Source organism: Salvelinus fontinalis, chromosome 1 (genome assembly GCF_029448725.1).
Source record: "Salvelinus fontinalis isolate EN_2023a chromosome 1, ASM2944872v1, whole genome shotgun sequence".
NCBI classification, from domain to species: Eukaryota; Metazoa; Chordata; class Actinopteri; order Salmoniformes; family Salmonidae; genus Salvelinus; species Salvelinus fontinalis.
Window position 1 is genome coordinate 70,748,739 of NC_074665.1, and position 27,474 is coordinate 70,776,212.

At 42.6% G+C, this 27,474-nt stretch overlaps 1 protein-coding gene across 6 annotated transcripts in view; it reads left to right on the plus strand.

Annotated features, from left to right (window-relative positions):
- Positions 1 to 27,474, plus strand: part of baiap2b (BAR/IMD domain containing adaptor protein 2b) — a 194,414-nt gene that overhangs the window by 129,402 nt on the left and 37,538 nt on the right. For all 6 annotated transcript variants that reach the window (XM_055931798.1, XM_055931806.1, XM_055931842.1 and 3 more), the window contains one exon: positions 26,832 to 26,984. In XM_055931798.1, the coding sequence (XP_055787773.1) occupies positions 26,832 to 26,984 (153 nt within the window). The remainder of the gene's footprint in view (positions 1 to 26,831; positions 26,985 to 27,474) is intronic.

Here is a 27,474-nt window from a genome sequence, read left to right on the forward strand (position 1 = left end):
GCTCCCAAAAAAATGGAACACACAAAGTATGTATGCTGGGGGAGAATTTAGACCCATCTGTTCAAAGTTCCTAATCAGTGACCTGCAAGACAGATTTCAACCAAATACCAGTATTCATCTGTTTTAGCTATCGATACATGTGGCAACTTGTCACTAAATACATACAACAAAGCCTGTTCTTTAGTCAATTTAATACTTAAAACGCAAAATTGGGGCCCACTTTACAGTTGAAGTCAGACATTTACATATATATTTAAACTACATTTTTCACAATTCCTGACATTTAATCCTAGTAAATATTCCCTGTCTTATGTCAATTAGGATCACCACTTTATTTTAAGAATGTGAAATGTCAGAATAATAGTAGTGATTTATTTCAGCTTTTATTTCTTTCATCACATTCCCAGTGAGTCAGAAGTTTACATACACTCAATTAGTATTTGGTACCATTGCCTTTAAATTGTTTAACTTGGGTCAAATGTTTCGGGTAGCCTTCCACATGCTTCCCACAATAAGTTGGGTGAATTTTGGCCAATTGCTCCTGACAGAGCTGGTGTAACTGAGTCAGGTTTGTAGGCCTCCTTGATCGCACACGCTTTTTCCGTTCTGCCCACACATTTTATATTGGATTGAGGTCAGGGCTTTGTGATGGCCACTCCAATACCTTGACTTTGTTGTCCTTAAGCCATTTTGCAACAACTTTGGAAGTATGCTTGGGGTCATTGTCCATTTGGAAGACCCATTTGCGACCAAGCTTTAACTTCCTGACTGATGTCTTGAGATATTGCTTCAATATATCCACATAATTTTCCTCCCTCATGATGCCATCTATATTGTGAAGTGATTCAGTCCCTCCTGCAGTAAAGCATCCCCACAACATGATTCTGCCACCCCCAAGCTTCACGGTTGGGATGGTGTTCTTCGGCTTGCAAGCGTCCCCCTTTTTCCTCCAAATATAACGATGGTCGTTATGGCCAAACAGTTCTATTCTTGTTTCATCAGACTAGAGGACATTTCTCCAAAAAGTATGATCTTTGTCCCCATGTGCAGTTGTAAACCGTAGTCTGGCTTTGTTATGGCGGTTTTAGAGCAGTGGCTTCTTCCTTGCTTTGCGGCCTTTCAGGTTTTGTACCTTTTTCCTCCAGCATCTTCACAGGGTCCTTTGCTGTTGTTCTGGGATTGATTTGCACTTTTCACACCAAAGAACGTTCATCTCTAGGAGACAGAACGCGTCTCCTTCCTGAGCGATATGACGGCTGTGTGGACCCATGGTGTTTATACTTGTGTACTATTGTTTCTACAGATGAACGTGGTACCTTCAGGCGTTTGGAAATTGCTCCCAAGGATAAACCAGACTTGTGGATTTCTAAACATATTTTGATTTTCCAATGATGTCAAGCAAAGAGGCACTGAGTTTGAAGGTAGGCCTTGAAATACATCCTCGGGTACAACTCCAATTGACTCCAATGATGTCAATTAGCCTATCAGAAGCTTCTTAAGCCATGACATCATTTTCTGGAATTTTCGAAGTTGTTTACAGGCACAGTCAACTCAGTGTATGTAAACTTCTGACCCACTGGAATTGTGAAAAAGTGAATTATAAGTCAAATAATCTGTTTGTAAACAATTGTTGGAAAAATGACTTGTGTAATGCACAAAGTAGATGTCCTAACCGACTTGCCAAAACTATAGTTTGTTAACAAGAAATTTGTGGAGTGGTTGAAAAACTAGTTTTAATGACTCCAACATAAGTGTATGTATTTCAAATGTCCCTGTCAGTCAATTTTGTTCATAATCTAAATCTCTTGTCACTGGTGAGAAATGTGCGGTGCAATGTAAGTCTGTGACATAAAACTGCCTTTCTGTTTCCAATAACTGCAAGCAGTTGAGATAATTTAGTCATTTGGGTCATAATGACCCATCAATATCCTGTACGTCCCATGCATAGTACCAATCACATGTTGAGACCGTTTCGGACAACATCATGAGATGACATGTCTCCTGAGGCTATACAACAGTGAGGCCTTTTCCTTTACAAAGAATATGAATTCCCAATTTACAGAGAAGTTCTCTTCCTAACAAATTTACCAAACAACATGCAGAAAAAAATGAATTGTTGGTTTAACTTTAACAGGTAGGGGCATCGTGAGCAACTCTTTCATAGTCACTCCCGAGGCTCCTACAGTGGTGACTGATTCATTTGACATGGGAGGTTTGGACATAGATTTAGAATTTATGACAGACATTGCAGTGCGAGTATCTACTAGAAATTCAATTGACTCACCATTGACTTAGCTGCGTGGTAGGGGTCGACATCGATGGTGGACTAAGTTCCCAGAGTCCATCAACACCAGAGTCGGGCGGTGCATGGAACGGATTTCCACTGCTCATGGGCCATCTCCGAGGGGTCTGCTGGTAGAGCTGCGGTGCGGGAGACGGCTGAGCGAGCTGCTGTCGGACAACCAGGGCTGGTGCTGTGGATACAGGGGTATAATAGGGGGGTGGAACGTCATTATCATCATCAACATCCCTGTTTCTCCTTCTTTTCTTACCTTCCTCTGTTTCTGTTACTGCAAGTTTGCAAGTTTGACCACCAGAGGGCATCTTTGAGAAGCATTTGATTGTATTCTGTATTGGCATTACCAGAGAATTGAATTCCTTTGTGTAATAACATAGTATATGGGATTGATTTTAAGAAATGTGGCTTAATTCATTTGATTAATATTATGGTGTTTCCATTCAGAGAAAAATTGTCAGTTTGTAAATTCAGACCGTTTCGCTCTTGGAGCGCACACTGGATGTTCGGGCCAAGGAGTAGGGTTGATTTGTGCGTTCTGGCCTTACAACGGCAGTCAAGCACAAAAGCAAACGTTGGCTAGCTACTTCCAGACACAAACTAATTTTTCCGACGTTTACTGACACCGGCCATATTCAACGGGTGTTGAGCGTAATTATTCTGCGCTGTGGTACACTCAGACGAGAATGCTCTGAAATCCGTGTAGATAGTAGGCTGGACAAATGAAATTTTTAACAACATTATTTTCTGATAAAAAGTCATCGCGAAGTAATCACGAAAAAACATGCTTTATTTTTGTGCATTTTTCACCCTGCCAGCTCCGATTAGTTCTATTGAGCACCGTGGCACCAACTCGCCTTCTGAACGTTCTATTCCCAGCGTATTGTTCAACGTCACAATGACTGCTTCACTATTGTTGGCAATGAGACCTGCTCATGTTGTTTTATAGTTAAAATGTAAACATCAAAATGTAAACAACAAAAATAATATTGGAACTCTGCTGTCTTCCCATTGTTTCCTATGGGGAAATATAGGCATGTCTGTCTATTTCGGCAAATATCTTGCAATGTGTATTTTCAGATTTTTTTCAAGTCAGGTGTAACCGGTGTGAAATGACTAGCTAGTTTAGCGGGGTGCGCGCTAATAGCATTTCAATCGGTGACGTCACTCGCTCTGAGACCTTGAAGTAGTTGTCCCCCTTGCTCTGCAAGGGCCACAAGTTTTGTGGAGCGATGGGTAACGATGCTTCGAGGGGGGCTGTTGTCAATGTGTGCAGAAGGTCCCTGGTTCAAGCCCAGGTAGGGGCGAGGAGAGGGATGGAAGCAAAACTGTTAGACGGCACAATTTTAATGAGGAGAATCTCCTCTTTGTAATTATGTAAGTCTGGGCAACGAGCTCATGTGTCATCGATCCCTAGACCAGAAATAGTCAGAAGTTTTTATTTTTTCCCTACTTTTCATTACACAGACATAAGCACAGTTAACACCATCGAGGTGGGGATGTTTACTTTCTACACAAGTTGTTTTTTTCCAGTTTTGTCCGACGAACAGATTGTAGTGGTAAAATAAAAAAGGATAGATTTTTTATGGAATTCTAAGCATCACTCCTTTCAAAACAGGCTTTACGAACGTTAGATTCCATAAATTTGCTATGGGCTCTCGCTAGCGTTCCAGTTTAGCCAACGTTCTTAAGCCATTTTTCTGCCTTGGGTGAATTTTGACTCATTCTATTGTACAGACTATAGATAGCCAGAGCGAATTTACGAAAGTACCTGAATGTCCATTGAGAAAGCACAATGACTATATCATTTAGCTAAACTAAGAATGACGAGAATAATCAAGTCAATAAACGTTGGGTAGTTACAGTGGGGCAAAAAAGTATTTAGTCAGCCACCAATTGTGCAAGTTCTCCCACTTAAAAAGATGAGAGAGGCCTGTAATTTTCATCATAGGTACACTTCAACTATGATAGACAAAATGAGGAAAAAAATCCAGAAAATCACATTGTAGGATTTTTTATGAATTTATTTGCAAATTATGGTGGAAAATAAGTATTTGGTCAATAACAAAAGTTTATCTCAATACTTTGTTATATACCCTTTGTTGGCAATGACAGAGGTCAAACGTTTTCTGTAAGTCTTCACAAGGTTTTCACACACTGTTGCTGGTATTTTGGCCCATTCCTCCATGCAGATCTCCTCTAGAGCAGTGATGTTTTGGGGCTGTTGCTGGGCAACACGGACTTTCAACTCCCTCCAAAGATTTTCTATGGGGTTGAGATCTGGAGACTGGCTAAGCCACTCCAGGACCTTGAAATGCTTCTTACGAAGCCACTCCTTCGTTGCCCGGGCGGTGTGTTTGTACCAAACAGGCCAGTTCATAGCTGGATCTTCACCGATAATCTTCATCGATCTTTTATACCTTCTCCGGAACATAAATTTTGTTCGGACCTCATGTTCTGTGAGGAGGAAGAAATTCCTTTGTTCTCTATGAAACTTCACTCTGTCTCTATACTGTGTCCATGAGGAGGTCATCTCCTCCCGGAATTTACAACCTCTCTGACCACAGAAGCCTAGTTGTAGGAGGCAGGGAGAGGGGGATGGGGCTTGCTGTACCCAAAGAGGGCAACTTCTTGACAACTGTCACCCTCATAGATATTATCCTGACCAACTTGCCCTCCAAATACACCTCTGATGTTTTCAATCAGGATCTCAGCGATCACTGCCTCATTGCCTGCATTCACTATGGGTCCGCGGTCAAACGACCACCAATCATCACTGTCAAACGCTCCCTAAAACACTTCTGTGAGCAGGCCTTTCTAATCGACCAGGCCCGGGTACCCTGGAAGGATCCCGTCAGTAGAGGATGCCTGGTCGTTCTTTAAAAGTAATTTCCAGGGCCTCCCGGGTGGTGCAGTGGTCTAGGGCACTGCATCTCAGTGCTAACTGCGCCACCAGAGTCTCTGAGTTCGCGCCCAGGCTCTGTCGCAGCCGGCCGCGACCGGGAGGTCCGTGGGGCGAAGCACAATTGGGCTAGCGTCGTCCGGGTTAGGGAGGGTTTGGCCGGTAGGGATATCCTTGTCTCGTCGCGCTCCAGTGACTCCTGTGGCGGGCCGGGCGCAGTACGCGCTAACCAAGGGGGCCAGGTGCACGGTGTTTCCTCCGACACATTGGTGCGGCTGGCTTCCAGGTTGGAGGCGCGCTGTGTTAAAGAAGCAGTGCGGCTTGGTTGGGTTGTGCTTCGGAAGACGCATGGCTTTCGACCTTCGTCTCTCCCGAACCCGTACGGGAGTTGTAGCGATGAGACAAGATAGTAATTACTAGCGATTGGATACCACGAAAATTGGGGAGAAAAGGGGATACAAATTTAAAAAATAAATAACATTTCCTCACCATCTTAAATAAGCATGCCCTTTTCACAAATTGTAGAACTAGGAACAGATATAGTCCTTGGTTCACTCTAGACCTGACCAGCACAAAAACGTCCTGTGGCGGACTGCCCTAGCATCAAATAGTCCCCGCGATATGCAACTTTTCAGGGAAGTCAGGAACCAATACACATAGTCAGTTAGGAAAGCAAAGGCTAGCTTTTTAAAACATCCTGTAGCTCTAACTCCAAAAAGTTTTGGGACACTGTAAAGTCCATGGAGAATAAGAGCACCTCCTCCCAGCTGCCCACTGCACTGAGGCTTGGAAACACTGTCACCACCGATAAATCCACGATAATCATGAATTTCAATAAGCATTTCTCGACGGCTGGCCATACTTTCCTCCTGGCTACCCCAACCCCGGCCAACAGCTCTGCACCCCCCGCAGCTACTTGCCCAAGCCTCCTCAGCTTCTCCTTCACCCAAATCCAGATAGCAGATGTTCTGAAAGAGCTGCAAAACCTGAACAAATCAGCTGGGCTAGACAATCTGGACCCTCTCTTTCTAAAATTATCCGCCGCCATTGCTGCAACCCCTATTACCAGTCTGTTCAACCTCTCTTTCGTATCGTCCGAGATCCCTAAAGATTGGATAGCTGCCGTGGTCGTCCCCCTCTTCAAAGGGGGTGACACTCTAGACCCAAACTGTTACAACTGCACAACTACAAATACCTAGGTGTCTGGCTAGACTGTAAACTCTCCTTCCAGACTCATATTAAACATCTCCAATCCTAAATTAAATCTAGAATCGGCTTCCTATTTCGCTACAAAGCCTCCTTTACTCATGCTGCCAAACATACCCTCGTAAAACTGACTATTCTTCTGATCCTCGACTTCATGCGATGTAATTTACAAAATATCCTCCAAAACTCTACTCTACGCAAACTGGATGCAGTCTATCACAGTGCCATCCATTTTGTTACCAAAGCCCCATATACCACCCACCATTGCGACTTGTATGCTCTCGTTGGCTGGCCCTCGCTGCATATTCGTCGCCAGACCCACTGACTCCAGGTCATCTATAAGTCTTTGTTAGGTAAAGCTGCACCTTATCACAGCTCACTGGTCACGATAATAACTGGTTAACCTGTCTAGGATGAGGGTGCCGCTAGCGGCACTCCCCCCCCACCCCCACTGAAAAGGCAGAGCCGCGAAATTCAAAAAAAATATTTTTTAAAAATATTTAACTTTCACACATTAAAGTCCAATACAGCTAATGAAAGACACAGATCTTGTGAATCCAGCCAACATGTCCGATTTTTAAAATGTTTTACAGGGAAGACACAATATGTAAAGATGTAAATCTATTAGCTAAAAACACATTAGCATAATCCACCATCTTTTATTTGTCCACCAACACCAGTAGCTATCACCAATTCGGCTAAACTAAGATATTTATAGCCCCTAACCAAGAAAAAAACTCATCAGATGACAGTCTGATAACATATTTATGGTATGGGATAGGTTTTGTTAGAAAAATGTGCATATTTCAGGTAGATGGCATAGGTTACAATTGCACCCACCGTCACAAATGGACTAGAATAACTACATAGAGCAACGTGTTTACCTACTTACTAATCATCAAACATTTCGTAAAAATACACAGCATACACTAATCGAAAGACACAGATCCTGTGAATACAGACAATATTTCAGATTTTCTAAGTGTCTTACAGCGAAAACACAATAAATCGTTATATTAGCATAGCACATAGCACATAGCAGCCCAGCATTGATTCTAGCCAAAGTGAGCGATAACGTCAACATCGCCAAAATATATTATTTTTTTCACTAACCTTCTCAGAATTCTTCAGATGACACCCCTGTAACATCACATTACAACATGCATATACAGTTTGTTCGAAAATGTGCATATTTAGCCACCAAAATCATGGTTAGACAATGTGAAATGTAGCCCAGCTGGTGAGAAAATGTCCGTGCGCCATATTAGACAGTGATCTACTCTTATACATAAATACTCATAAACGTGACTAAAAAATATAGGGTGGACAGGGATTGATAGACAATTTAATTCTTAATACAATCGCGGAATTACATTTTTTTAATTATCCTTACTTTTCAATACAGTTTGCGCCAAGCGAAGCTACGTCAAAAAACATGGCGTCCTAAGCCACTAACATTTTTCGACAGAAACACGATTTATCATAATAAATTGTTCCTACTTTGAGCTGTTCTTCCATCAGTATCTTGGGCAAAGGATCCTTTCTTGGGTCTAATCGTCTTTTGGTGGAAAGCTGTCCTCTTGCCATGTGGAAATGCCAACTGCGTTCGGGATGAACTGGAAGCGTGCCCAGCTATTCACAGCGTTTCAGAAATAAATGTCCCAAAATCGCACTAAACGGATATAAATTGCTATAAAACGCTTTAAATTAACTACCTTATGATGTTTTTAACTCCTATAACGAGTCTTAACATGACCGGAGAAAGATTACTCCCAACACTAATGCTTGGAACAGGTGCGGGTCGGTGTCCTCCACGCGCATGACGCACCAAGAAAAGAGTTGCTAGCTACAGGGTTTTTTAATTTATAGTGCCTGTGAACGCGCAATCGACCCCATTCAAATCGTCATCACGTAAAGGCAACCAGGGGAAGACGTAAGCAGTGTCCGTATACTCATAGCAATAACAGTGGCCTTTTAACTGACTCCCGATCAGGGGCCAACATTTCTGAAATCTGACTCCATGTCAGGGAAATTGCTGTAGAATGGGTTCTGTTCCACTTAGAGACAAAATTTCAACTCCTATAGAAACTATAGACTGTTTTCTATCCAATAATAATAATAATATGCATATTGTGCGATCAAGAATTTTGTGGGAAGCCGTTTCAAAAATTACACGATTAGCATAAATAGTGACAACAGCGCCCCCAGCCTCAACAGGTTAAATAAAGTTGAAATATTTTTTTTTTTTTTAAATATATATTCTACTCTATCCATATTCTTCATTAATGCCATTCAGACTTGAAGTTGATACAACAACTATTATAACTTGGTTCATAGATCTGTATGAATATTAGTTCAGAACCTAACGTTTTGGGGTCCATACACAGATCGGCTACATACTGCAACTGGCTACACATCCACAGGCATACAGTTATTTTTATCCTCCACTACACAATAAGCAAGTAAATAGTTAGCTATGTTACTTCAGCTGCATTGCAAGGCAAGCTTACACAATTGTACATTTACAGTAAATGCTTTAGCTAGCTAGATTCTTTACATCCACTGTTTCACAAGACGACAGCCTGGTTTGCTGGTTTTCTCAGGAGTCACTAAAACATTAAACAACACAAATGACAAATTCATTCTCCTAACACTAGCTAGCTGGCTAATGTTAGCTAGTCAGACAACTTGCTAAATAGCGATTTTCATAAATTAACTTTATGACAAAAAAAAATATGCACAAACGTTTGTCTCTACATTAACTAACATATTCCTCTCAATTGTAAATGGTTTGCTTGACTCGTTATGACGTTATAACAACTTACACCTGGTTACACCATAATGTTTTGTCAGCCATCTTTGTTGAAGGACGCCACAAAGCAAGGGTGGCTCGCGTCAAAATTTGTCATTGGAACTACTCGATATGATTGGTCATATAAAAACCTTGGGACCCAAATGCATAATGAGTGCTCTATCTTTTAGTTATCAGTGTTTATTATGATTTTAGTGGCAAAGCAGAATTAAAAAATCTAAATATGAGGTAAACTCCCAGCGAGTCCCAAGTTCAATGTTAATATCCTCTGGCGTGTTGATGTTAATGTGTTGATGTTCTCAGAATCCATAGCCAGAATGATTTTGCAGTGCATGGTATTCAAACAGGTTTCCTGTTATATTCATCAGATGTGTAGGGAGGGTTAAGTCTGTGAATCCAAAAAATAGTAATATACAGATGATTAACAAAACATGCACATGACAGAACCTTGGTATTTGTGGTGAATATGAATGAAAAAAACTGTTTTGATAATGGTTTTCATACACATACCTTGTGATCTGCATAACATACCAATTGACATACCTTTGTATGCCTCCTTGTCTGTATACCTGCAGACACAGGCACAAAAGTGAGCAGTTCAGTCATCAGCACACAATACAGCTAGTCTTCAACATATTCTTATAGCCTACATATTCTTACCTCTTTGTTGATTAATATCCATTGAAATGTGTCCATTTTCTGTTTTAGAAAGATTGGCACAAATATGAAAAGAGAGATGGTATCATCATAAAACAATATCAATTTAGATCATTCAAGGGTCAAACCTTACCTTAAATTGAGGAGATCTTTACATTGTTCAGTTAAGTGCCTACTCCTGCTGTCCTTTCAAATCCAAATGTTTCAGTTGGGCTGTTAGGTTCCTGCAAGAACCCCAACCAACTAAGGTGGTTCCTTGATGAACCCCACCTTCTATGGGGTTCTTGGAAGAACCTAGTGGGGGGCATTTCAATGCCAAGAACCCTAAGGTTATTTGAAGAACTTTGAGGATCTTAGAAAAACTCTTGTTGAACCACACATTTTTTGAATGTATGGTCATACATTTGGCGGGAGGTTAGGAAGTGCAGCTCAGTTTCCCCCTCATTTTGTGGGCAGTGCACATAGCCTGTCTTCTCTTGAGAGCCAGGTCTGCCTTTGGCGGCCTTTCTCAATAGCAAGGCTATGCTCACTGAGTCTGTACATAGTCAAAGATTTCCTTAACTTTGGGTCATTCACAGTTGTCAGGTATTCTGCCACTATGTACTCTCTGTTTAGGGCCAAATAGCATTCTAGTTTGCTCTGTTTTTTTGTAAAACCTTTCCAATGTATCAAGTAATTATCTTTGTGTTTTCTCATGATTTGGTTGGGTCTAATTGTGTTGCTGCCCTGGGGCTCTATGGGGTCTGTTTATGTTTGTAAACAAAGCCCAAGGACCAGCTTGCTTAGGGGGCTCTTCTCCGGGTTAATTTCTCTGTAGGTGATGGCTTTTTATGGAAGGTTTAGTCTCTCTCTGTCTCTTTGTCTCTGTCTCTTTCTCTCTGTCTCTCTCTCTCTCAGCCTCTCTTCTTCTTCTGCTCTCTCTTGCTGCCTTAGGCTCTGGTAACTGTGAGGAGGAACGATCACAGAATGTCTCAGTTTCTAAATAGTAGAAACAAACCACATCAGCCCATGTTTCATCCCTACAGCCTCTGGGGGATTTACAATGTGAGCAGAGTGGTAAAGCCAATCAAACGGCTCATTAGCAAGTTGTAATAACAACTCTGTGAGAGTGAAACTGCACATGGTGCTGCCGTGTGAAAACAAGAGAGATCGAATTGACTCATGCCACACGAACACAAGTACACACACACACACACACACACACACACACACACACACACACACACACACACACACACACACACACACACACACACACACACACACACACACACACACACACACACACACACACACACACACACACACACACACACACACACACACACACACACACACACACACACACACACACACAGTTCAGTTCCCTCTGCATTGGAACCGTTAGCTTGATGGCGTCAGAGCTGATGGGATGTTAGTGCGTCAGAGAGAAACACAGAGGCAGTGTGTATGTTGACTACTGAGGGCCCCAGTCCCTGAGGCTGATCTGGGGAGAATGAAAGAGATGCTATGGTGCCACTGCTGACTCAGTCTCTGTAGAGACAGACAGAGCAGAATGTTAGAGAGAGAAAGATCGAGAGAGGGAGGGAAAATGAGAAGGGGGGGGGGGGGGGCTGGGTTTGTTCTGTTCTGCTGCAGTTCTGTTATTTTCTTCAATTATTCAAACCAGTCTCTCCCTTCCTCTTTCCCCCAACTCTCTCTTTCTCTCTCCTGCTCTCACCCTCTCTACACTCCTCTTTCTCTCTCTCATTCCCCCTTTTATTTCTCCATCCCTCTCTGTTCCACTGTGTGATCTCTTTTCTGAATGAACCATTTCTTGTTGTCATGTTAATAAGTCAGTTGGATGTAAATTCTTAGTGTTTTGTAGGGAGGAACTCCACAACATCAGAGGAAGCTGTGCTCTGACAGTCTGACAAAAGATCAAGCTTAGTCCTCGGCTTGAGATAAATTAAAGATGATTCTAGGAATCAAGTTCCATTTGAGTCAATATTAAACTAATCTCCTTGTACTGCAGGTATCAAGGAACTGACTGGTTAATAATCTACTTTAAAAGTTTACCTTCATGGAATCTGACATTTCCGTTGACATACATTTCAGTATGGAGCCATTTGTATTTCATAATCCATTTAGCTGAGGTTTGACATTTCCTTTTCAGACCTCTCTTCTCTCTCTCCATTGTTAGACTAAAGCCTGTATCAAGGGGCATAATATAAAATATATTGTTTTATAGTCTCTATTCCAAATCCTCCCAAATCCTTCATTCCCAGACATATGCCTCTTGGTCGAGTCATGTTATATTCCTTACATATGACACTTTGTTCTTAGCCCCCTGAAACCCCTCGAGTTCAGCCCCCTTTCTCTTCCTGTTGAATCTGCTTCCTGTCAACACAAACCAGGAGTCCCATGCTCCCCCACCACCACCGTTAAGGCTTCTGGGTCGACTACAGTTAGATTCAGGGACAAAGCCAGAACGAATAGGAACCTTCAATGTTTTTCTCCACGTTTTGTTAAGGACAAGAGGTAGGACACAAGGTATTAAGGAAATACAATTGAAAGTCAACCCCAGGCTGTGTGTGTATGGCATGGCCTGTTTGATTGACAGCTGAGAAGTTCCTCTCACGCACTATTAGATTTTACTGTACAGAGCGAGAGAGATCACAACATGAAGACCCCCACCAAATGCTAAATGTATTAATAGTACTTTAATTATTCAGATAAAATGATATTACATTACATTTAAGCCATACTTGGCAGATAAAAGCTGAAATCCTGCTATCATAAACTGAACAGCAAGTAGAGAACATGTACTTTAACTTCTTGCAACTATAGGGGGTGCTGTTTCAAATTAGCATAATTGTCTCTACAGATTAAACTGCCTAGTACTCAATTCTTGCTTGTACAATATGCATATTATTATTATTATTGGATAGAAAACACTCTCTAGTTTCTATAGCCATTTGAATTATGTCTCTGAGTGAAACAGAACTCATTCTACAGCACTTTTCCTCCCAGTGTGTGAGATTTAGACATCTTGGCCTCTGGTTCCAGATCAGTTTTAAAAGTCTCTGTAAATCCTATGAGATACAAACACTGCCCACGCCTTCCTCTAGATGTCAGTAAGTGGTGACAATTTGAATGGAGTCGATTGCGCAATCATTGGCTCTATAAATCACCAAATACCGGAAGTAGTGTTCCTTTGGACACTGCGCTCAACGCAAGAAGGATATCTGACTGGCCTTTTTCCAAGCCTTGGTTTAGCCAGTAATATAGCGTTGGTCATCTTTTTACTCGTTATAGGTGTTAGAAACATCATAAGGTAGTTAATTTAAACCGTTTTATAGCAATTTATATCCGTTTAGTGCGATTTTGAGGCATTGCTTTGTAATAGACTTTGAAGCTCCGGGCACGTTTCGGGGTCCCGGTCGTACGTTAGTGGGCATTTCAACGGACAAGTGGACATCTTTCGACCAAAAGAAGATTAGACCCAAGAAAGGATTCATTGTCCAAGATTCTGATGGGAGAACAGCTCATAGTAAGAACAATTTATGATGATAAATCGTGTTTCTGTAGAAAAATGTTAAACGCACGTTCCGCCATTTTGTTAGGTGTAGCTTTGCTTGGCGCAACCTGTATTGAAAAGTAAGGATAATTTAAAAAATGTAATTCCGCGATTGTATTAAGAATTAAATTGTCTATCAATCGCTGTCCACCCTGTATTTTTTAGTCAAGTTTATGAGTATTTATGTATAAGACTAGATCACTGTCTAATATGGCGCAGGACATTTTCTGACCAGCTGAGCTACTTTTGTCATTGTCTAACCATGATTTTGATGGCTAAATATGCACATTTTCGAACAAACTCTATATGTATGTTGTAATATGATGTTACAGGAGTGTCATCTGAAGAATTCTGAGAAGGTTAGTGAAAAAATTAATATATTTTGGCGATGTTGACGTTATCGCTCTCTTTGGCTAGAATCAATGCTCTGGTAAAGTTTGCATATGTGGTATGCTAATATAGCGATTTATTGTGTTTTCCCCGTAAAACACTTAGAAAATCTGAAATGTTGTCTGAATTCACAAGATCTGTGTCTTTCCATTGCTATGTGCTGTGTATTTTTAAGAAATGTTTTATGATGAGTAAATTGGTAATACACGTTGCTCTGTGTAGTAATTCTAGGAGCTTTGGTGAGATTTGTGATGCTGGCTGCAATGACAAACTATGATTTATACCTGAAATATGCACATTTTTCTAACAAAACCTATCCTATACCATAAATATGTTATCAGACTGTCATCTGATGAGGTTTTTTCTTGGTTAGTGGCTATCAATATCTTAGTTTAGCCGAATTGGTGATAGCTACTGGTGTTGAGAGAAAATGGTGGACAAAGAAAAATGGTGATTTTTGCTAACGTGGTTAGCTAATAGATTTACATATTGTGTCTTCCCTGTAAAACATTTTAAAAATCTGAAATGGTGGCTTTATTCACAGGATCTGTATCTTTCATTAGGTGTCTTGGACTTGTGATTTAATGATATTTAGATGCTACTATTTAATTGTGACGCTATGCTAGCGATGCTAATTAGTGTGGGGGGGGGGGTGCTTCCGGACCCGGGGTAGAGGCTCCTGAGAGGTTAATGTACTGTCGGACTATATCAAGCATCTAATCTAAGGCCTGAACTATTCCAGATCTTTTTTTTGTTACGTATTTACCTGATTTGTTTGATATTTAACAATTAACACTTAATAAATAGTAACACAATTTTGTTTTACTAATGCTGTGTTTTTATGGTCTCCACTTTAGCTCTCTGCAGCTAATCTGGGCATATGGTCAATAATGGGTTTTACTAGAGATAGTTTAGGAGTAGAACAATCCCTCATTGTCTCAAAATCATCCTTGCATCATTGAGACTAAGCCGGGTAGGTGTTAAAATAACCCCCCGTGCAGATAATGACCGGATGAACCCAGAGTGGCTTATGATGCCCCATTCTGCATGGGAGGGGTGGAACCAGCCATGACTAAGCATTTTTAGATCTACTATATAAAGAACTCTGCATTTCTGTAAAGATTAAGCCTCGGCAACACATTTTAAAGTGTGGGGTCAACAGCTTCATTATTTTAATAATTAATCAATATTAAATAAAGATGATTGGTTGAAGAAATGACAAAGTCTCTCTCAGTATGAATTTCCACAACATGCTACAGGTATTCGTAGGGTATGTTCTCGGCAGAAATAGTTTGCATGATAACAATATCGGACGAAAATGCTGTGATAGAAGTAACATGTCATGTCTATCATGTCTGTTGGTTGGATGTTGCAGAGCTTGTCAAAAATAGTAATATAAATAGTAATATAGTATAATACAGTATAGCATAAATAAAATAGTAAATACTTTATATTCACCTATAAATATATACCTTTGGAAAGTATTCAGACCCCTTGACTTTTTCGACATTTTGTTACGTTACAGCCTTATTCTAAAATGGATTAGATACATTTATTTCATCAGCAATCTACACACAATACCCCAAAATGACAAACTGAAAACATGTTTTCAGTAAAAAAAATGATATACCTTATTTACATACATTTAAGTATTCAGACCCTTTGCTATGAGACTCGAAATTGAGCTCAGGTGCGTCCTGTTTCCATTGATCAACCTTGAGATGTTTCTACTTGATTGGCGTCCACCTGTGGATAATAAAATGTATTGGACATGATTTGGAAAGGCACAGACCTGTCTATATAGGGTGACCAGGCCATGGCTCAGGTTGTTGATGTCCTCAATGATCTTTTTGGCCTTCCTACAGCACCCGATGTCACAGGAAGGCCAAAAACATCATCAAGGATATCAACCACCCGAGCCACGGCCTGTTCACCCCGGTATCATCCAGAAGGCTAGGCCAGTACAGGTGCATCAAAGCTGGGACCGAGAGACTGAAAAACAGCTTCTATCTCAAGGACATCAGACTGTTAAATAGCCATCACTAGCCAGCTACCACCCAGTTACTCAACCCTGACCCTTAGAGGCTGCTGCCCTATAGACATGGAATCACTGGTCACTTTAATAATGGAAAACTAGTCACTTTAATAATTTTTACATACTGCTTTACTCATTTCATATGTACTGTATATACTGTATTCTATTCTACTGAATTTTAGTCAATACCACTCCGACATTGCTCGTCCTAATATTTCTATATTTCTTAATTCCATTATTTCACTTTCAGATTCTTGTGTATTGTTGTGAATTGTTAGATATTAATGCACTGTTGGAGCTAGGAACACAAGCATTTCACTACATCCGCAATAACATCTGATAAAAATGTGTGTGACCAATAAAGTTAGATTATTATTATTTATTTTTGTAATTTAATTTAATTTTGACAGTGCATGTCAGAGCAAAAACCAAGCTATGAGGTCAAAGGAGTCCGTAGAGCTCCGAGACAGGATTGTGTCAAGGCACAGATCTGGGTAAGGGTACCAAAACATTTATGCAGCATTGATGGTCCCCAAGAACACAGTGGCCTCCATCATTTTTAAATGGAATAAGTCTGGAACCACCAGAAGCGGTCTTCTGGTCAGGCTCCGGAGACGGGCACATCGTGCACCACTTCCTAGCATACTACTCGCCAATGTCCAGTCTCTTGACAACAAGGTAGATGAAATCCGAGCAAGGATAGCATTCCAGAGAGACATAAGAGACTGTAACGTTCTTTGCTTCAATGAAACATGGCTCACTCGAGACACGCTATCAGAGTCGGTACAGCCAGCTGGTTTCTTCACGCATCGCGCCGACAGAAACAAGCATCTTTCTGGTAAGAAGAAGGGCGGGGAGGTATGCCTTATGATTAACGAGACGTGGTGTGATCATAACAACATACAGGAACTCAAGTCCTTCTGTTCACCTGACTTAGAATTCCTCACAATCAAATGCCGACCGCATTATCTACCAAGAGAATTCTCTTCAATTATAATCACAGCCGCATATATTCCCCCCAAGCAAACACATCGATGGCCCTGAACGAATTTCTTTTGACTCTATGTAAACTGGAAACCACATATCCAGGGGATTTTAACAAGGCTAATCTGAAAACAAGAATCCCTAAATTCTATCAGCACATCGATTGTGCAACCAGGGCTGGTAAAACCCTGAATCATTGTTATTCTAACTTCCGCGACGCACTCCCCCGCCCTCCTTTTGGGAAAGCTGACCACGACTTCATTTTGTTGCTCCCTGCCTACAGACAGAAACTAAAACAGGAAGCTCCCGCGCTCAGGTCTGTTCAACGCTGGTCTGACCAATCTGATTCCACACTTCGAGATTGCTTTGATCACGTGTACTGGGATATGTTCCGCATAGCGTCGAACAACAACATTGACGAATATGCTGATTCGGTGACCGAGTTTATTAGCAAGTGCATCGGTGATGTTGTACCCACAGCGTTTATTAAAACATTCCCGGACTCTCTCTCTCTCTCTGTGGACAAGCTCTCTCTCTCTCCCTCTCTCTCTCTCTCTGTCTCTCTCTCTCTCTCTGTCTCTCTCTCTCTCTCTGTCTCTCTCTCTCTGTCTCTCTCGCTCTCTGTCTCTGTCGCTCTGTTTCTCTCTCTCTCTCTCTCTCTCTCTCTCACTCACTCACTCACTCACTCACTCACTCACTCACTCACTCACTCACTCACTCACTCACTCACTCACTCACTCACTCACTCACTCACTCACTCACTCACTCACTCACTCACTCACACACACCCTAAGCCTTTGGCACCACACCGCCATAATAATAATCTGTGTGCTTTAGCATGCTATCGATCTGTCATTCCCCTCTCTCTCCGTGATACATGTAACATTTTATTCAACTTAGGCGAGAGCACCAGCCTCTGCCATATGGACACATTGATACACTGTGGTCCAATGGCAGCTAAAGAAATGAGCACATAGAACTCAGAGAGGTAGCTGTTGGCCTATAACTTCCATTGTCAACAAAGTAAAATACATAGGCCTAAAGCCGACAAATAAAACAGTAGAAAATATCCTGATGAAAATTCTGGTTCTTTCAATCACAATCACTCTCTACTCTGCCTCGCTTTGACTTGAGATATTGCTGGTGAAGTGCAACATTATATCAAATCATCAAATGGGTCCGGCCAGAAGCTGTCGCTAGCGAACTTGCAACATAGTATCAACTAGCCTATTCTAGGCCCTCAGAGTTTCCGCACCAGTTAGCTCGGTACAGACAGCTGTTTTTTATGAAGTTTCCACTGGATATATGGTATCATCAGATCATAATATTTAGATTTTTCACACCGAGGCTTGGTGATTATGGAGGCAAGGAGCGTTGGAAAGATTTTTCAAATACTGAGGAACTATCGTGGATGTTACAAAAAACAGACTTTGTTTACGATATGTGAGGTGAAGAAAAAATGGATGAGAGGCTCAGCTCATTAGTGTTGGACTTGGTGAGTTAAGACAATCAGAAATCAGACATTGCCAAATCGTCACTCTCTTACATCGTCACTCTCCTAAAATGACTAGGCCTACTGGTGACATATGTAATGGGGAATTGATAAAAAAATAAAAGGCCAAACAATTTACAGAATGAAACGATGATTACGCAAGAATTGTCGGGAGCCAGCTGAGTTCGTTCTGGAGAGCTGAGTGCATGCATTCTGGAGCGAGACAGGCCATGCCTTCGCCACACACCCCTTCCTATCTTCTTGTTACAACATTGGAAATTATACTCAAGACACATTATCTTAACACATATTTTAGATATGACAGACATCCACAACTCAATCAGCTAGACCTATTGCCACAGTCACTACCCAAATTGTGGGCTTCCCAAATAGGCGTAGGCCTACACACTTGTGATTTAAAACAATCCACAGCTACTGTATGTTTTTAACAGACTAATGATCTTCTGTGGCTAAGTCATGCTCTCTGGTGAAGTATTTGGAATGTTTTTATTTAGACAGGGGTAATTATATAATTTGGGCAAAACATTGATTTACTTTAGGGGAAGCCAGCAATCTAACAGAGCACTGTACACCCGCCAACTTTCCTTTCCAATTCGCGACAGCCGTCTAAGCCACTGCATCTCAGTGCTAGAGGTGTCCCTATAGACACCCTGGTTTGAATCCAGGCTGTATCACAACCGGCCGTGATTGAGAGTCCCATAGGGCGGTGCACAATTGGCCCAGCGTTGTCCGGGTTTGGCTGGTGTAGGCCATCATTGTAAATAAGAATTTGTTCTTAGCTGACTTGTCTAGTTAAATAAAGGTTAAATAAATAAATAAAATACAATGACAGCCTACCAAAAGGCAAAAGGCCTCCTGCGGGGACGGGGGTTGGGATTAAAAATGTAATAGAAATAGAGGACAAAACACACATGACGACAAGAGCTACACCACAACACTACATAAAGAGAGACCTGAGACAACAACACAGCATGGTAGCAGCACAACATGGTAGCAGCACAAAACCTGGTGCAAACATTATTGGGCACAGACTAGAGCACAAGGGCAAGAAGGTAGAGATAACATTATATCACGCAAAGCATCCACAACTCTCAGTAAGTGTCCATGATTGAGTCTTTGAATGAAGAGATGGAGATGACTCCAGTTTGAGTGTTGTTGCAGCTCGTTCCAGTCGCTAGCTGCAGCAAACTGAAAAGAGGAGCGACCCAGGGATGTGTGTGCTTTGGGGACCTTTAACAGAATGTGACTGGCAGAACGGGTGTTGTATGTGGAGTATGAGGGCTGCAGTAGGTATCTCAGATACGGGGGTGTGAGGCCTAAGGAGAGAGTGAGGCCTAAAATTCAGGAAGGAAGATCATCAGGCAATTATTGTGTATTTCATCTTTCTTAGAACAGAAGATGTGTTCCTGAGAGTCTTAGCTTTCAGGAATGGGGTCATATTTGCTAATAGCCCAAACTGTTCCAAGGCTGGAGGCAAATTCATAGCATAAAAATCACAATTGCATTCAATTCCTTTCCCCCAGTCATTCTGTGCTATTTTGTCAAAGTCCCTTCTAATGAGTCTTGTGTAACTTGTAAACGTTGTAGAGGGGAACAGAAGGCACATATATGTTCCTGAGAGTCTTTTGGGGGTCATAATAGCTAATGGCCCAAACCGTTCACATGCTAGAGCCAAATTCACAGGAAGAAAACAAATTCTACATGCCACACTGGCTTTAGAAACCGCTGGGTGCAGAATAAAAACAGCCTGCCCGCCTGTTCCGAGGCATCTGCATGGTCCTAAAGCACAATAGGATGCCTCCCTCCCTCCTCACCATAGTTGAACCATCAGCGATGACATGACTACACAGTGTGACTGTGGCCTCCGCTTTCGGTAACGGGCCTAATGACTCAGAGATGATTAAGAAGAGGTGACAAACACACAGACGCCCAGCCGTTCCTTTATTCTCTCTCATCTATGTGTATGTAGACTGATTACAGAGAAAGGAAAAACACTTGAGGAGTTTAATTAGCTTTCAGTGCAGCAGGTTGATGGAACAACAAAGAGGATAATGTTCTTTTCAATTAAATGCCGTTCTTTCCATCTGCGCCGTTAGGGGTGGGTTTCAGGGGCTGCATCCTCAAATGCCTGTGGCCCAGCCCCTAACCTTTTGATGGTCGAAGAATTGTGAAATTGCAGGCTGAAAGAAAAAACATGTGCTGATGTGTAACAATGTGGGAGGCATCCTATTGTGTAACAATGTGGGAGGCATCCTATTGTGTAACAATGTGGGAGGCATCCTATTGTGTAACAATGTGGGAGGCATCCTATTGTTTAACAATGTGGGAGGCATCCTATTGTGTAACAATGTGGGAGGCATCCTATTGTGTAACAATGTGGGAGGCATCCTATTGTGTAACAATGTGGGAGGCATCCTATTGTTTAACAATGTGGGAGGCATCCTATTGTGTAACAATGTGGGAGGCATCCTATTGTGTAACAATGTGGGAGGCATCCTATTGTTTAACAATGTGGGAGGCATCCTATTGTGTAACAATGTGGGAGGCATCCTATTGTGTAACAATGTGGGAGGCATCCTATTGTGTAACAATGTGGGAGGCATCCTATTGTGTAACAATGTGGGAGGCATCCTATTGTTTAACAATGTGGGAGGCATCCTATTGTGTAACAATGTGGGAGGCATCCTATTGTTTAACAATGTGGGAGGCATCCTATTGTGTAACAATGTGGGAGGCATCCTATTGTGTAACAATGTGGGAGGCATCCTATTGTTTAACAATGTGGGAGGCATCCTATTGTGTAACAATGTGGGAGGCATCCTATTGTTTAACAATGTGGGAGGCATCCTATTGTGTAACAATGTGGGAGGCATCCTATTGTGTAACAATGTGGGAGGCATCCTATTGTGTAACAATGTGGGAGGCATCCTATTGTTTAACAATGTGGGAGGCATCCTATTGTGTAACAATGTGGGAGGCATCCTATTGTGTAACAATGTGGGAGGCATCCTATTGTGTAACAATATGGGAGGCATCCTATTGTGTAACAATGTGGGAGGCATCCTATTGTGTAACAATGTGGGAGGCATCCTATTGTGTAACAATGTGGGAGGCATCCTATTGTGTAACAATGTGGGAGGCTTCCTATTGTTTAACAATGTGGGAGGCATCCTATTGTGTAACAATGTGGGAGGCATCCTATTGTGTAACAATGTGGGAGGCATCCTATTGTGTAAACAATGTGGGAGGTAGGCATCCTATTGTGTAAACAATGTGGGAGGCATCCTATTGTGTAACATTCTCAGAGAAGAAACACTTTGAAGTGGATAGTATCTTCATACAGCATCTCTGACTGTGCTTCATCATTCTGGGGGGCGGAGGGAGACAGGGAGGGACAGAGAGATGAAAGGGAAACAGAAAGCTCCAGGGTAGCAGTGTGGGGAGTGGCAAATGGGAAGCTGTGAATTTTCAGTAAACACCTGCTCACATTGCCTTAATGAGTTCTGTAATGGGGCTGACATTTCTATCTGCGACCCCTGAGTGTATGTGTGCGCGTTTGTGTGTATATGATGCGCGTGCGTTTATGTGTGGGCATGTTTGTGTCTCCCTGATGTGAACTAAGAGGATCAAGCCTCACAAGTGGTTTTGTGAAAGATTTTAGTCAAGTATTCAACAAGGTTTTTGTTGTTATGCCTTTGTCTGGTTGTTGATGACTACTGTGCGGATAACAAAGTTTTCAGGACAAGTCTCATTGTACCTCTATGGTAACAAAGGATGAACTTAATTTGTTCTTGTCTTAAGTTGGGCTCTGTGTCATTAACATCATTAGGGACTACTGCTACATTATAAACTAGGTGGTTCGAGCCCTGAATGCTGATTGGCTGAAAGTCGTGGTATATCAGATCATATACCACGGGTATGACAAAACATGTATTTTTACTGCTCCAATTATGTTGGTAACCAGTTTATAATAGCAATAAGGCACCTCTGGGGTTTGTGATATATTGCCAATGTACCACGGCTAAGGGCTGTATCCAGGCACTCCACGTTGAGTCATGGCTAAGAACAGCCCTTATCCGTGTTAAATAGGGCATATACCACACCCCCTCAGGCCTTATTGCTTTAATGACTCTGCTTGTATTGGCCATGTTGTTCTATCAGGCAGGGAATTAGTGCTCCGTTGTGTACCACTAGGGAATTAGTGCTCCGTTGTGTACCACTAGGGAATTAGTGCGCCATTGTGTACCACTAGGGAATTAGTGCTCCGTTGTGTACCACTAGGGAATTAGTGCTCCGTTGTGTACCACTAGGGAATTAGTGCTCCGTTGTGTACCACTAGGGAATTAGTGCTCCGTTGTGTACCACTAGGGAATTAGTGCTCCGTTGTGTACCACTAGGGAATTAGTGCTCCGTTGTGTACCACTAGGGAATTAGTGCTCCGTTGTGTACCACTAGGGAATTAGTGCTCCGTTGTGTACCACTAGGGAATTAGTGCTCCGTTGTGTACCACTTGGGAATTAGTGCTCCGTTGTGTAGCACTGGGGAATTAGTGCTGCATTGTGTACCACAACGGAATTCGTGCTCCATTGTGTACCACTAGGGAATTAGTGCTCCGTTGTGTACCACTAGGGAATTAGTGCTCCGTTGTGTACCACTAGGGAATTAGTGCTGCATTGTGTACAACTAGGGAATTAGTGCTCCATTGTGTACAACTAGGGAATTAGTTCTCCGGTGTGTACCACTAGGGAATTAGTGCTCCATTGTGTACCACAACAGAATTAGTGCTCCATTGTGTACCACTAGGGAATTAGTGCTCAATTGTGTACCACAACGGATTTAGTGCTCCATTGTGTACCACTAGGGAATTAGTGCTCCATTGTGTACCACTAGGGAATTAGTGCTCCATTGTGTACCACAACGGAATTAGTGCTCCATTGTGTACCACAACGGAATTAGTGCTCCATTGTTTACCACTGGGGAATTAGTGCTCCATTGTGTACCACTGGGGAATTAGTGCTCCATTGTGTACCACTGGGGAATTAGTTCTCCATTGTGTACCACTAGGGAATTAGTGCTCCATTGTGTACCACTAGGGAATTAGTGCTCCATTTTGTACCACTAGGGAATTAGTGCTCCATTGTGTACCACAACGGAATTAGTGCTCCGTTGTGTACCACTGGGGAATTAGTGCTCCATTGTATACCACTAGGGAATTAGTGCTTCGTTGTGTACCACTAGGGAATTAGTGCTCCGTTGTGTACCACTGGGGAATTAGTGCTCCATTGTGTACCACTAGGGAATTAGTGCTCCATTGTGTACCACTAGGGAATTAGTGCTCCATTGTGTACCACTGGGGAATTAGTGCTCCATTGTGTACCACTAGGGAATTAGTGCTCCATTGTGTACCACTGGGGATTTAGTGCTCCATTGTGTACCACTAGGGAATTAGTGCTCCATTGTGTACCACTAGGGAATTAGTGCTCCATTGTGTACCACAACTGAATTAGTGCTCCGTTGTGTACCACTGGGGAATTAGTGCTCCATTGTGTACCACTAGGGAATTAGTGCTACGTTGTGTACCACTAGGGAATTAGTGCTCCATTGTGTACAACTAGGGAATTAGTGCTCCGTTGTGTACCACTAGGGAATTAGTGCTCCGTTGTGTACCACTAGGGAATTAGTGCTCCATTGTGTACCACTGGGGAATTAGTGCTCCGTTGTGTACCACTAGGGAATTAGTGCTCCGTTGTGTACCACTAGGGAATTAGTGCTCCGTTGTGTACCACTAGGGAATTAGTGCTCCATTGTGTACCTCAACGGAATTAGTGCTCCATTGTGTACCACTGGGGAATTAGTGCTCCATTGTGTACCACTAGGGAATTAGTGCTCCATTGTGTACCACTGGGGAATTAGTGCTCCATTGTGTACCACTGGGGAATTAGTGCTCCATTGTGTACCACTAGGGAATTAGTGCTCCATTGTGTACCACTGGGGAATTAGTGCGCCATTGTGTACCACTAGGGAATTAGTGCTCCATTGTGTACCACTGGGGATTTAGTGCTCCATTGTGTACAACAACGGAATTAGTGCTCCATTGTGTACCACTAGGGAATTAGTGCTCCGTTGTGTACCACTAGGGAATTAGTGCTCCGTTGTGTACCACTGGGGAATTAGTGCTCCGTTGTGTACCACTAGGGAATTAGTGCTCCGTTGTGTACCACTAGGGAATTAGTGCTCCATTGTGTACCTCAACGGAATTAGTGCTCCATTGTGTACCACTGGGGAATTAGTGCTCCATTGTGTACCACTAGGGAATTAGTGCTCCATTGTGTACCACTGGGGAATTAGTGCTCCATTGTGTACCACTAGGGAATTAGTGCTCCATTGTGTACCACTGGGGATTTAGTGCTCCATTGTGTACAACAACGGAATTAGTGCTCCATTGTGTACCACTAGGGAATTAGTGCTCCGTTGTGTACCACTAGGGAATTAGTGCTCCGTTGTGTACCACTGGGGAATTAGTGCTCCGTTGTGTACCACTAGGGAATTAGTGCTCCGTTGTGTACCACTAGGGAATTAGTGCTCCATTGTGTACCTCAACGGAATTAGTGCTCCATTGTGTACCACTGGGGAATTAGTGCTCCATTGTGTACCACTAGGGAATTAGTGCTCCATTGTGTACCACTGGGGATTTAGTGCTCCATTGTGTACAACAACGGAATTAGTGCTCCATTGTGTACCACTAGGGAATTAGTGCTCCGTTGTGTACCACTAGGGAATTAGTGCTCCGTTGTGTACCACTGGGGAATTAGTGCTCCGTTGTGTACCACTAGGGAATTAGTGCTCCGTTGTGTACCACTAGGGAATTAGTGCTCCATTGTGTACCTCAACGGAATTAGTGCTCCATTGTGTACCACTGGGGAATTAGTGCTCCATTGTGTACCACTAGGGAATTAGTGCTCCATTGTGTATCACTAGGGAATTAGTGCTCCATTGTGTACCACTGGGGAATTAGTGCTCCATTGTGTACCACTAGGGAATTAGTGCTCCATTGTGTACCACTGGGGTTTTAGTGCTCCATTGTGTACAACAACGGAATTAGTGCTCCATTGTGTACCACTAGGGAATTAGTGCTCCGTTGTGTACCACTAGGGAATTAGTGCTCCATTGTGTACAACTACGGAATTAGTGCTCCGTTGTGTACCACTAGGGAATTAGTGCTCCATTGTGTACCACAACGGAATTAGTGCTCCGTTGTGTACCACTGGGGAATTAGTGCTCCATTGTGTACCACTAGGGAATTAGTGCTCCATTGTGTACCACTAGGGAATTAGTGCTTCGCTGTGTACCACTAGGGAATTAGTGCTCCGTTGTGTACCACTAGGGAATTAGTGCTCCATTGTGTACAACTAGGGAATTAGTGCTCCATTGTGTACCTCAACGGAATTAGCGCTCCATTGTGTACCACTAGGGAATTAGTGCTCCATTGTGTACCACTGGGGAATTAGTGCTCCATTGTGTACCACTGGGGATTTAGTGCTCCATTGTGTACCACTGGGGAATTAGTGCTCCATTGTGTACAACAACAGAATTAGTGCTCCATTGTGTACCACTAGGGAATTAGTGCTCCATTGTGTACCACTGGGGAATTAGTGCTCCGTTGTGTACCACTGGGGAATTAGTGCTCCATTGTGTACCACAACGGATTTAGTGCTCCATTGTGTACCACTAGGGAATTAGTGCTCCATTGTGTACCACTAGGGAATTAGTGCTCCATTGTGTACCACTAGGGAATTAGTGCTCCATTGTGTACCAATTGGGAATTAGTGCTCCATTGTGTACCACTGGGGAATTAGTGCTCCATTGTGTACCACTGGGGAATTAGTGCTCTATTGTGTACCAATTGGGAATTAGTGCTCCATTGTGTACCACTGGGGAATTAGTGCTCCATTGTGTACCACTGGGGAATTAGTGCTCCATTGTGTACCACTGGGGAATTAGTGCTCCATTGTGTACCACTGGGGAATTAGTGCTCCATTGTGTACCATTCATTGTTTAGCAGTGAATTAGAATATATAGAATGTTTACGTGCTATTCTGTCAATATTGTCCCACTGGTTTAGCTACTGACACCTTATTCTAGGTCCACACAAGTTGACACAAGTTGACGCGTACTGTACATTTAGTTAGCTAAATTAAATCTATCAACTGCTTGAATCCGTTTAGGTGGGAAGATTCAAGCAGACACAAATGTTGCTCCTAAGTTCATACTGTGTCTAGGAAATAAGACAATACTAACCTTAACGATTGAGACATAAACACATGCACACACATACACACACACACAAAACTGACCTTAGATCGGTGTCAAGATTCTAGACCTAGGGGCAACCTAGGGGCAACTTCATGATACGCTATCCTTATGGCTTCTGCTCATCCCGTCCCCCTGCTCCTCCCTCCCTCTCTCTCTCTCCTCAGTATGTTGAGACCATCAGCAGCAAGCAGAGTGACCTGGACCAGTACACAGCAGAGGGCTACAAGAATGCACTGTCAGAGGAGAGGAGGAGGTACTGTTTCCTGGTGGATAGACAGTGTGCCGTGGCCAAGAACAACAGCTCCTACCACAGCAAAGTAAGCAAAGTCTGCATCTACATGTCAACAGTTTCTGTACCTAGGGTTGGAAACTCTCCTGGTTAAGATCCGAAGGGAATAGGCAGGGAGGAAATCCTCCAATCAGAATTTCTGGAAAAACTTTTGGGAAAGTTACTGACATTTGTCCACCCTACACTATCTAGAAGGTGCTATCTAGAGACTGAGCGGTGAGATGAGAGAGGTGGAGGAAAAGAGATGAGGGGATGGGGGTGAGGAGGAGAGGAGGGGATGGGGATGAGGGGAACTGATAGACTGAGTAGTGGGAAGAGAGAGGAGAGGTGGAGGAGAAGAAAGGAGAGGAGGGGTGAGGAGGGGAAGGGGGGGCTGAGACAATGAGCAGTGGGAGGTGAAGGAGAGCAGGAGGAGTGAGGAGGAGAGGAGTGGAAGGGAAGGGTGTCCCACTTCCACAAGTACACTGTAGTCCAGGTTTGAATAACCAGGGGGAGAATGTGTGGGGACTGACTGTCTA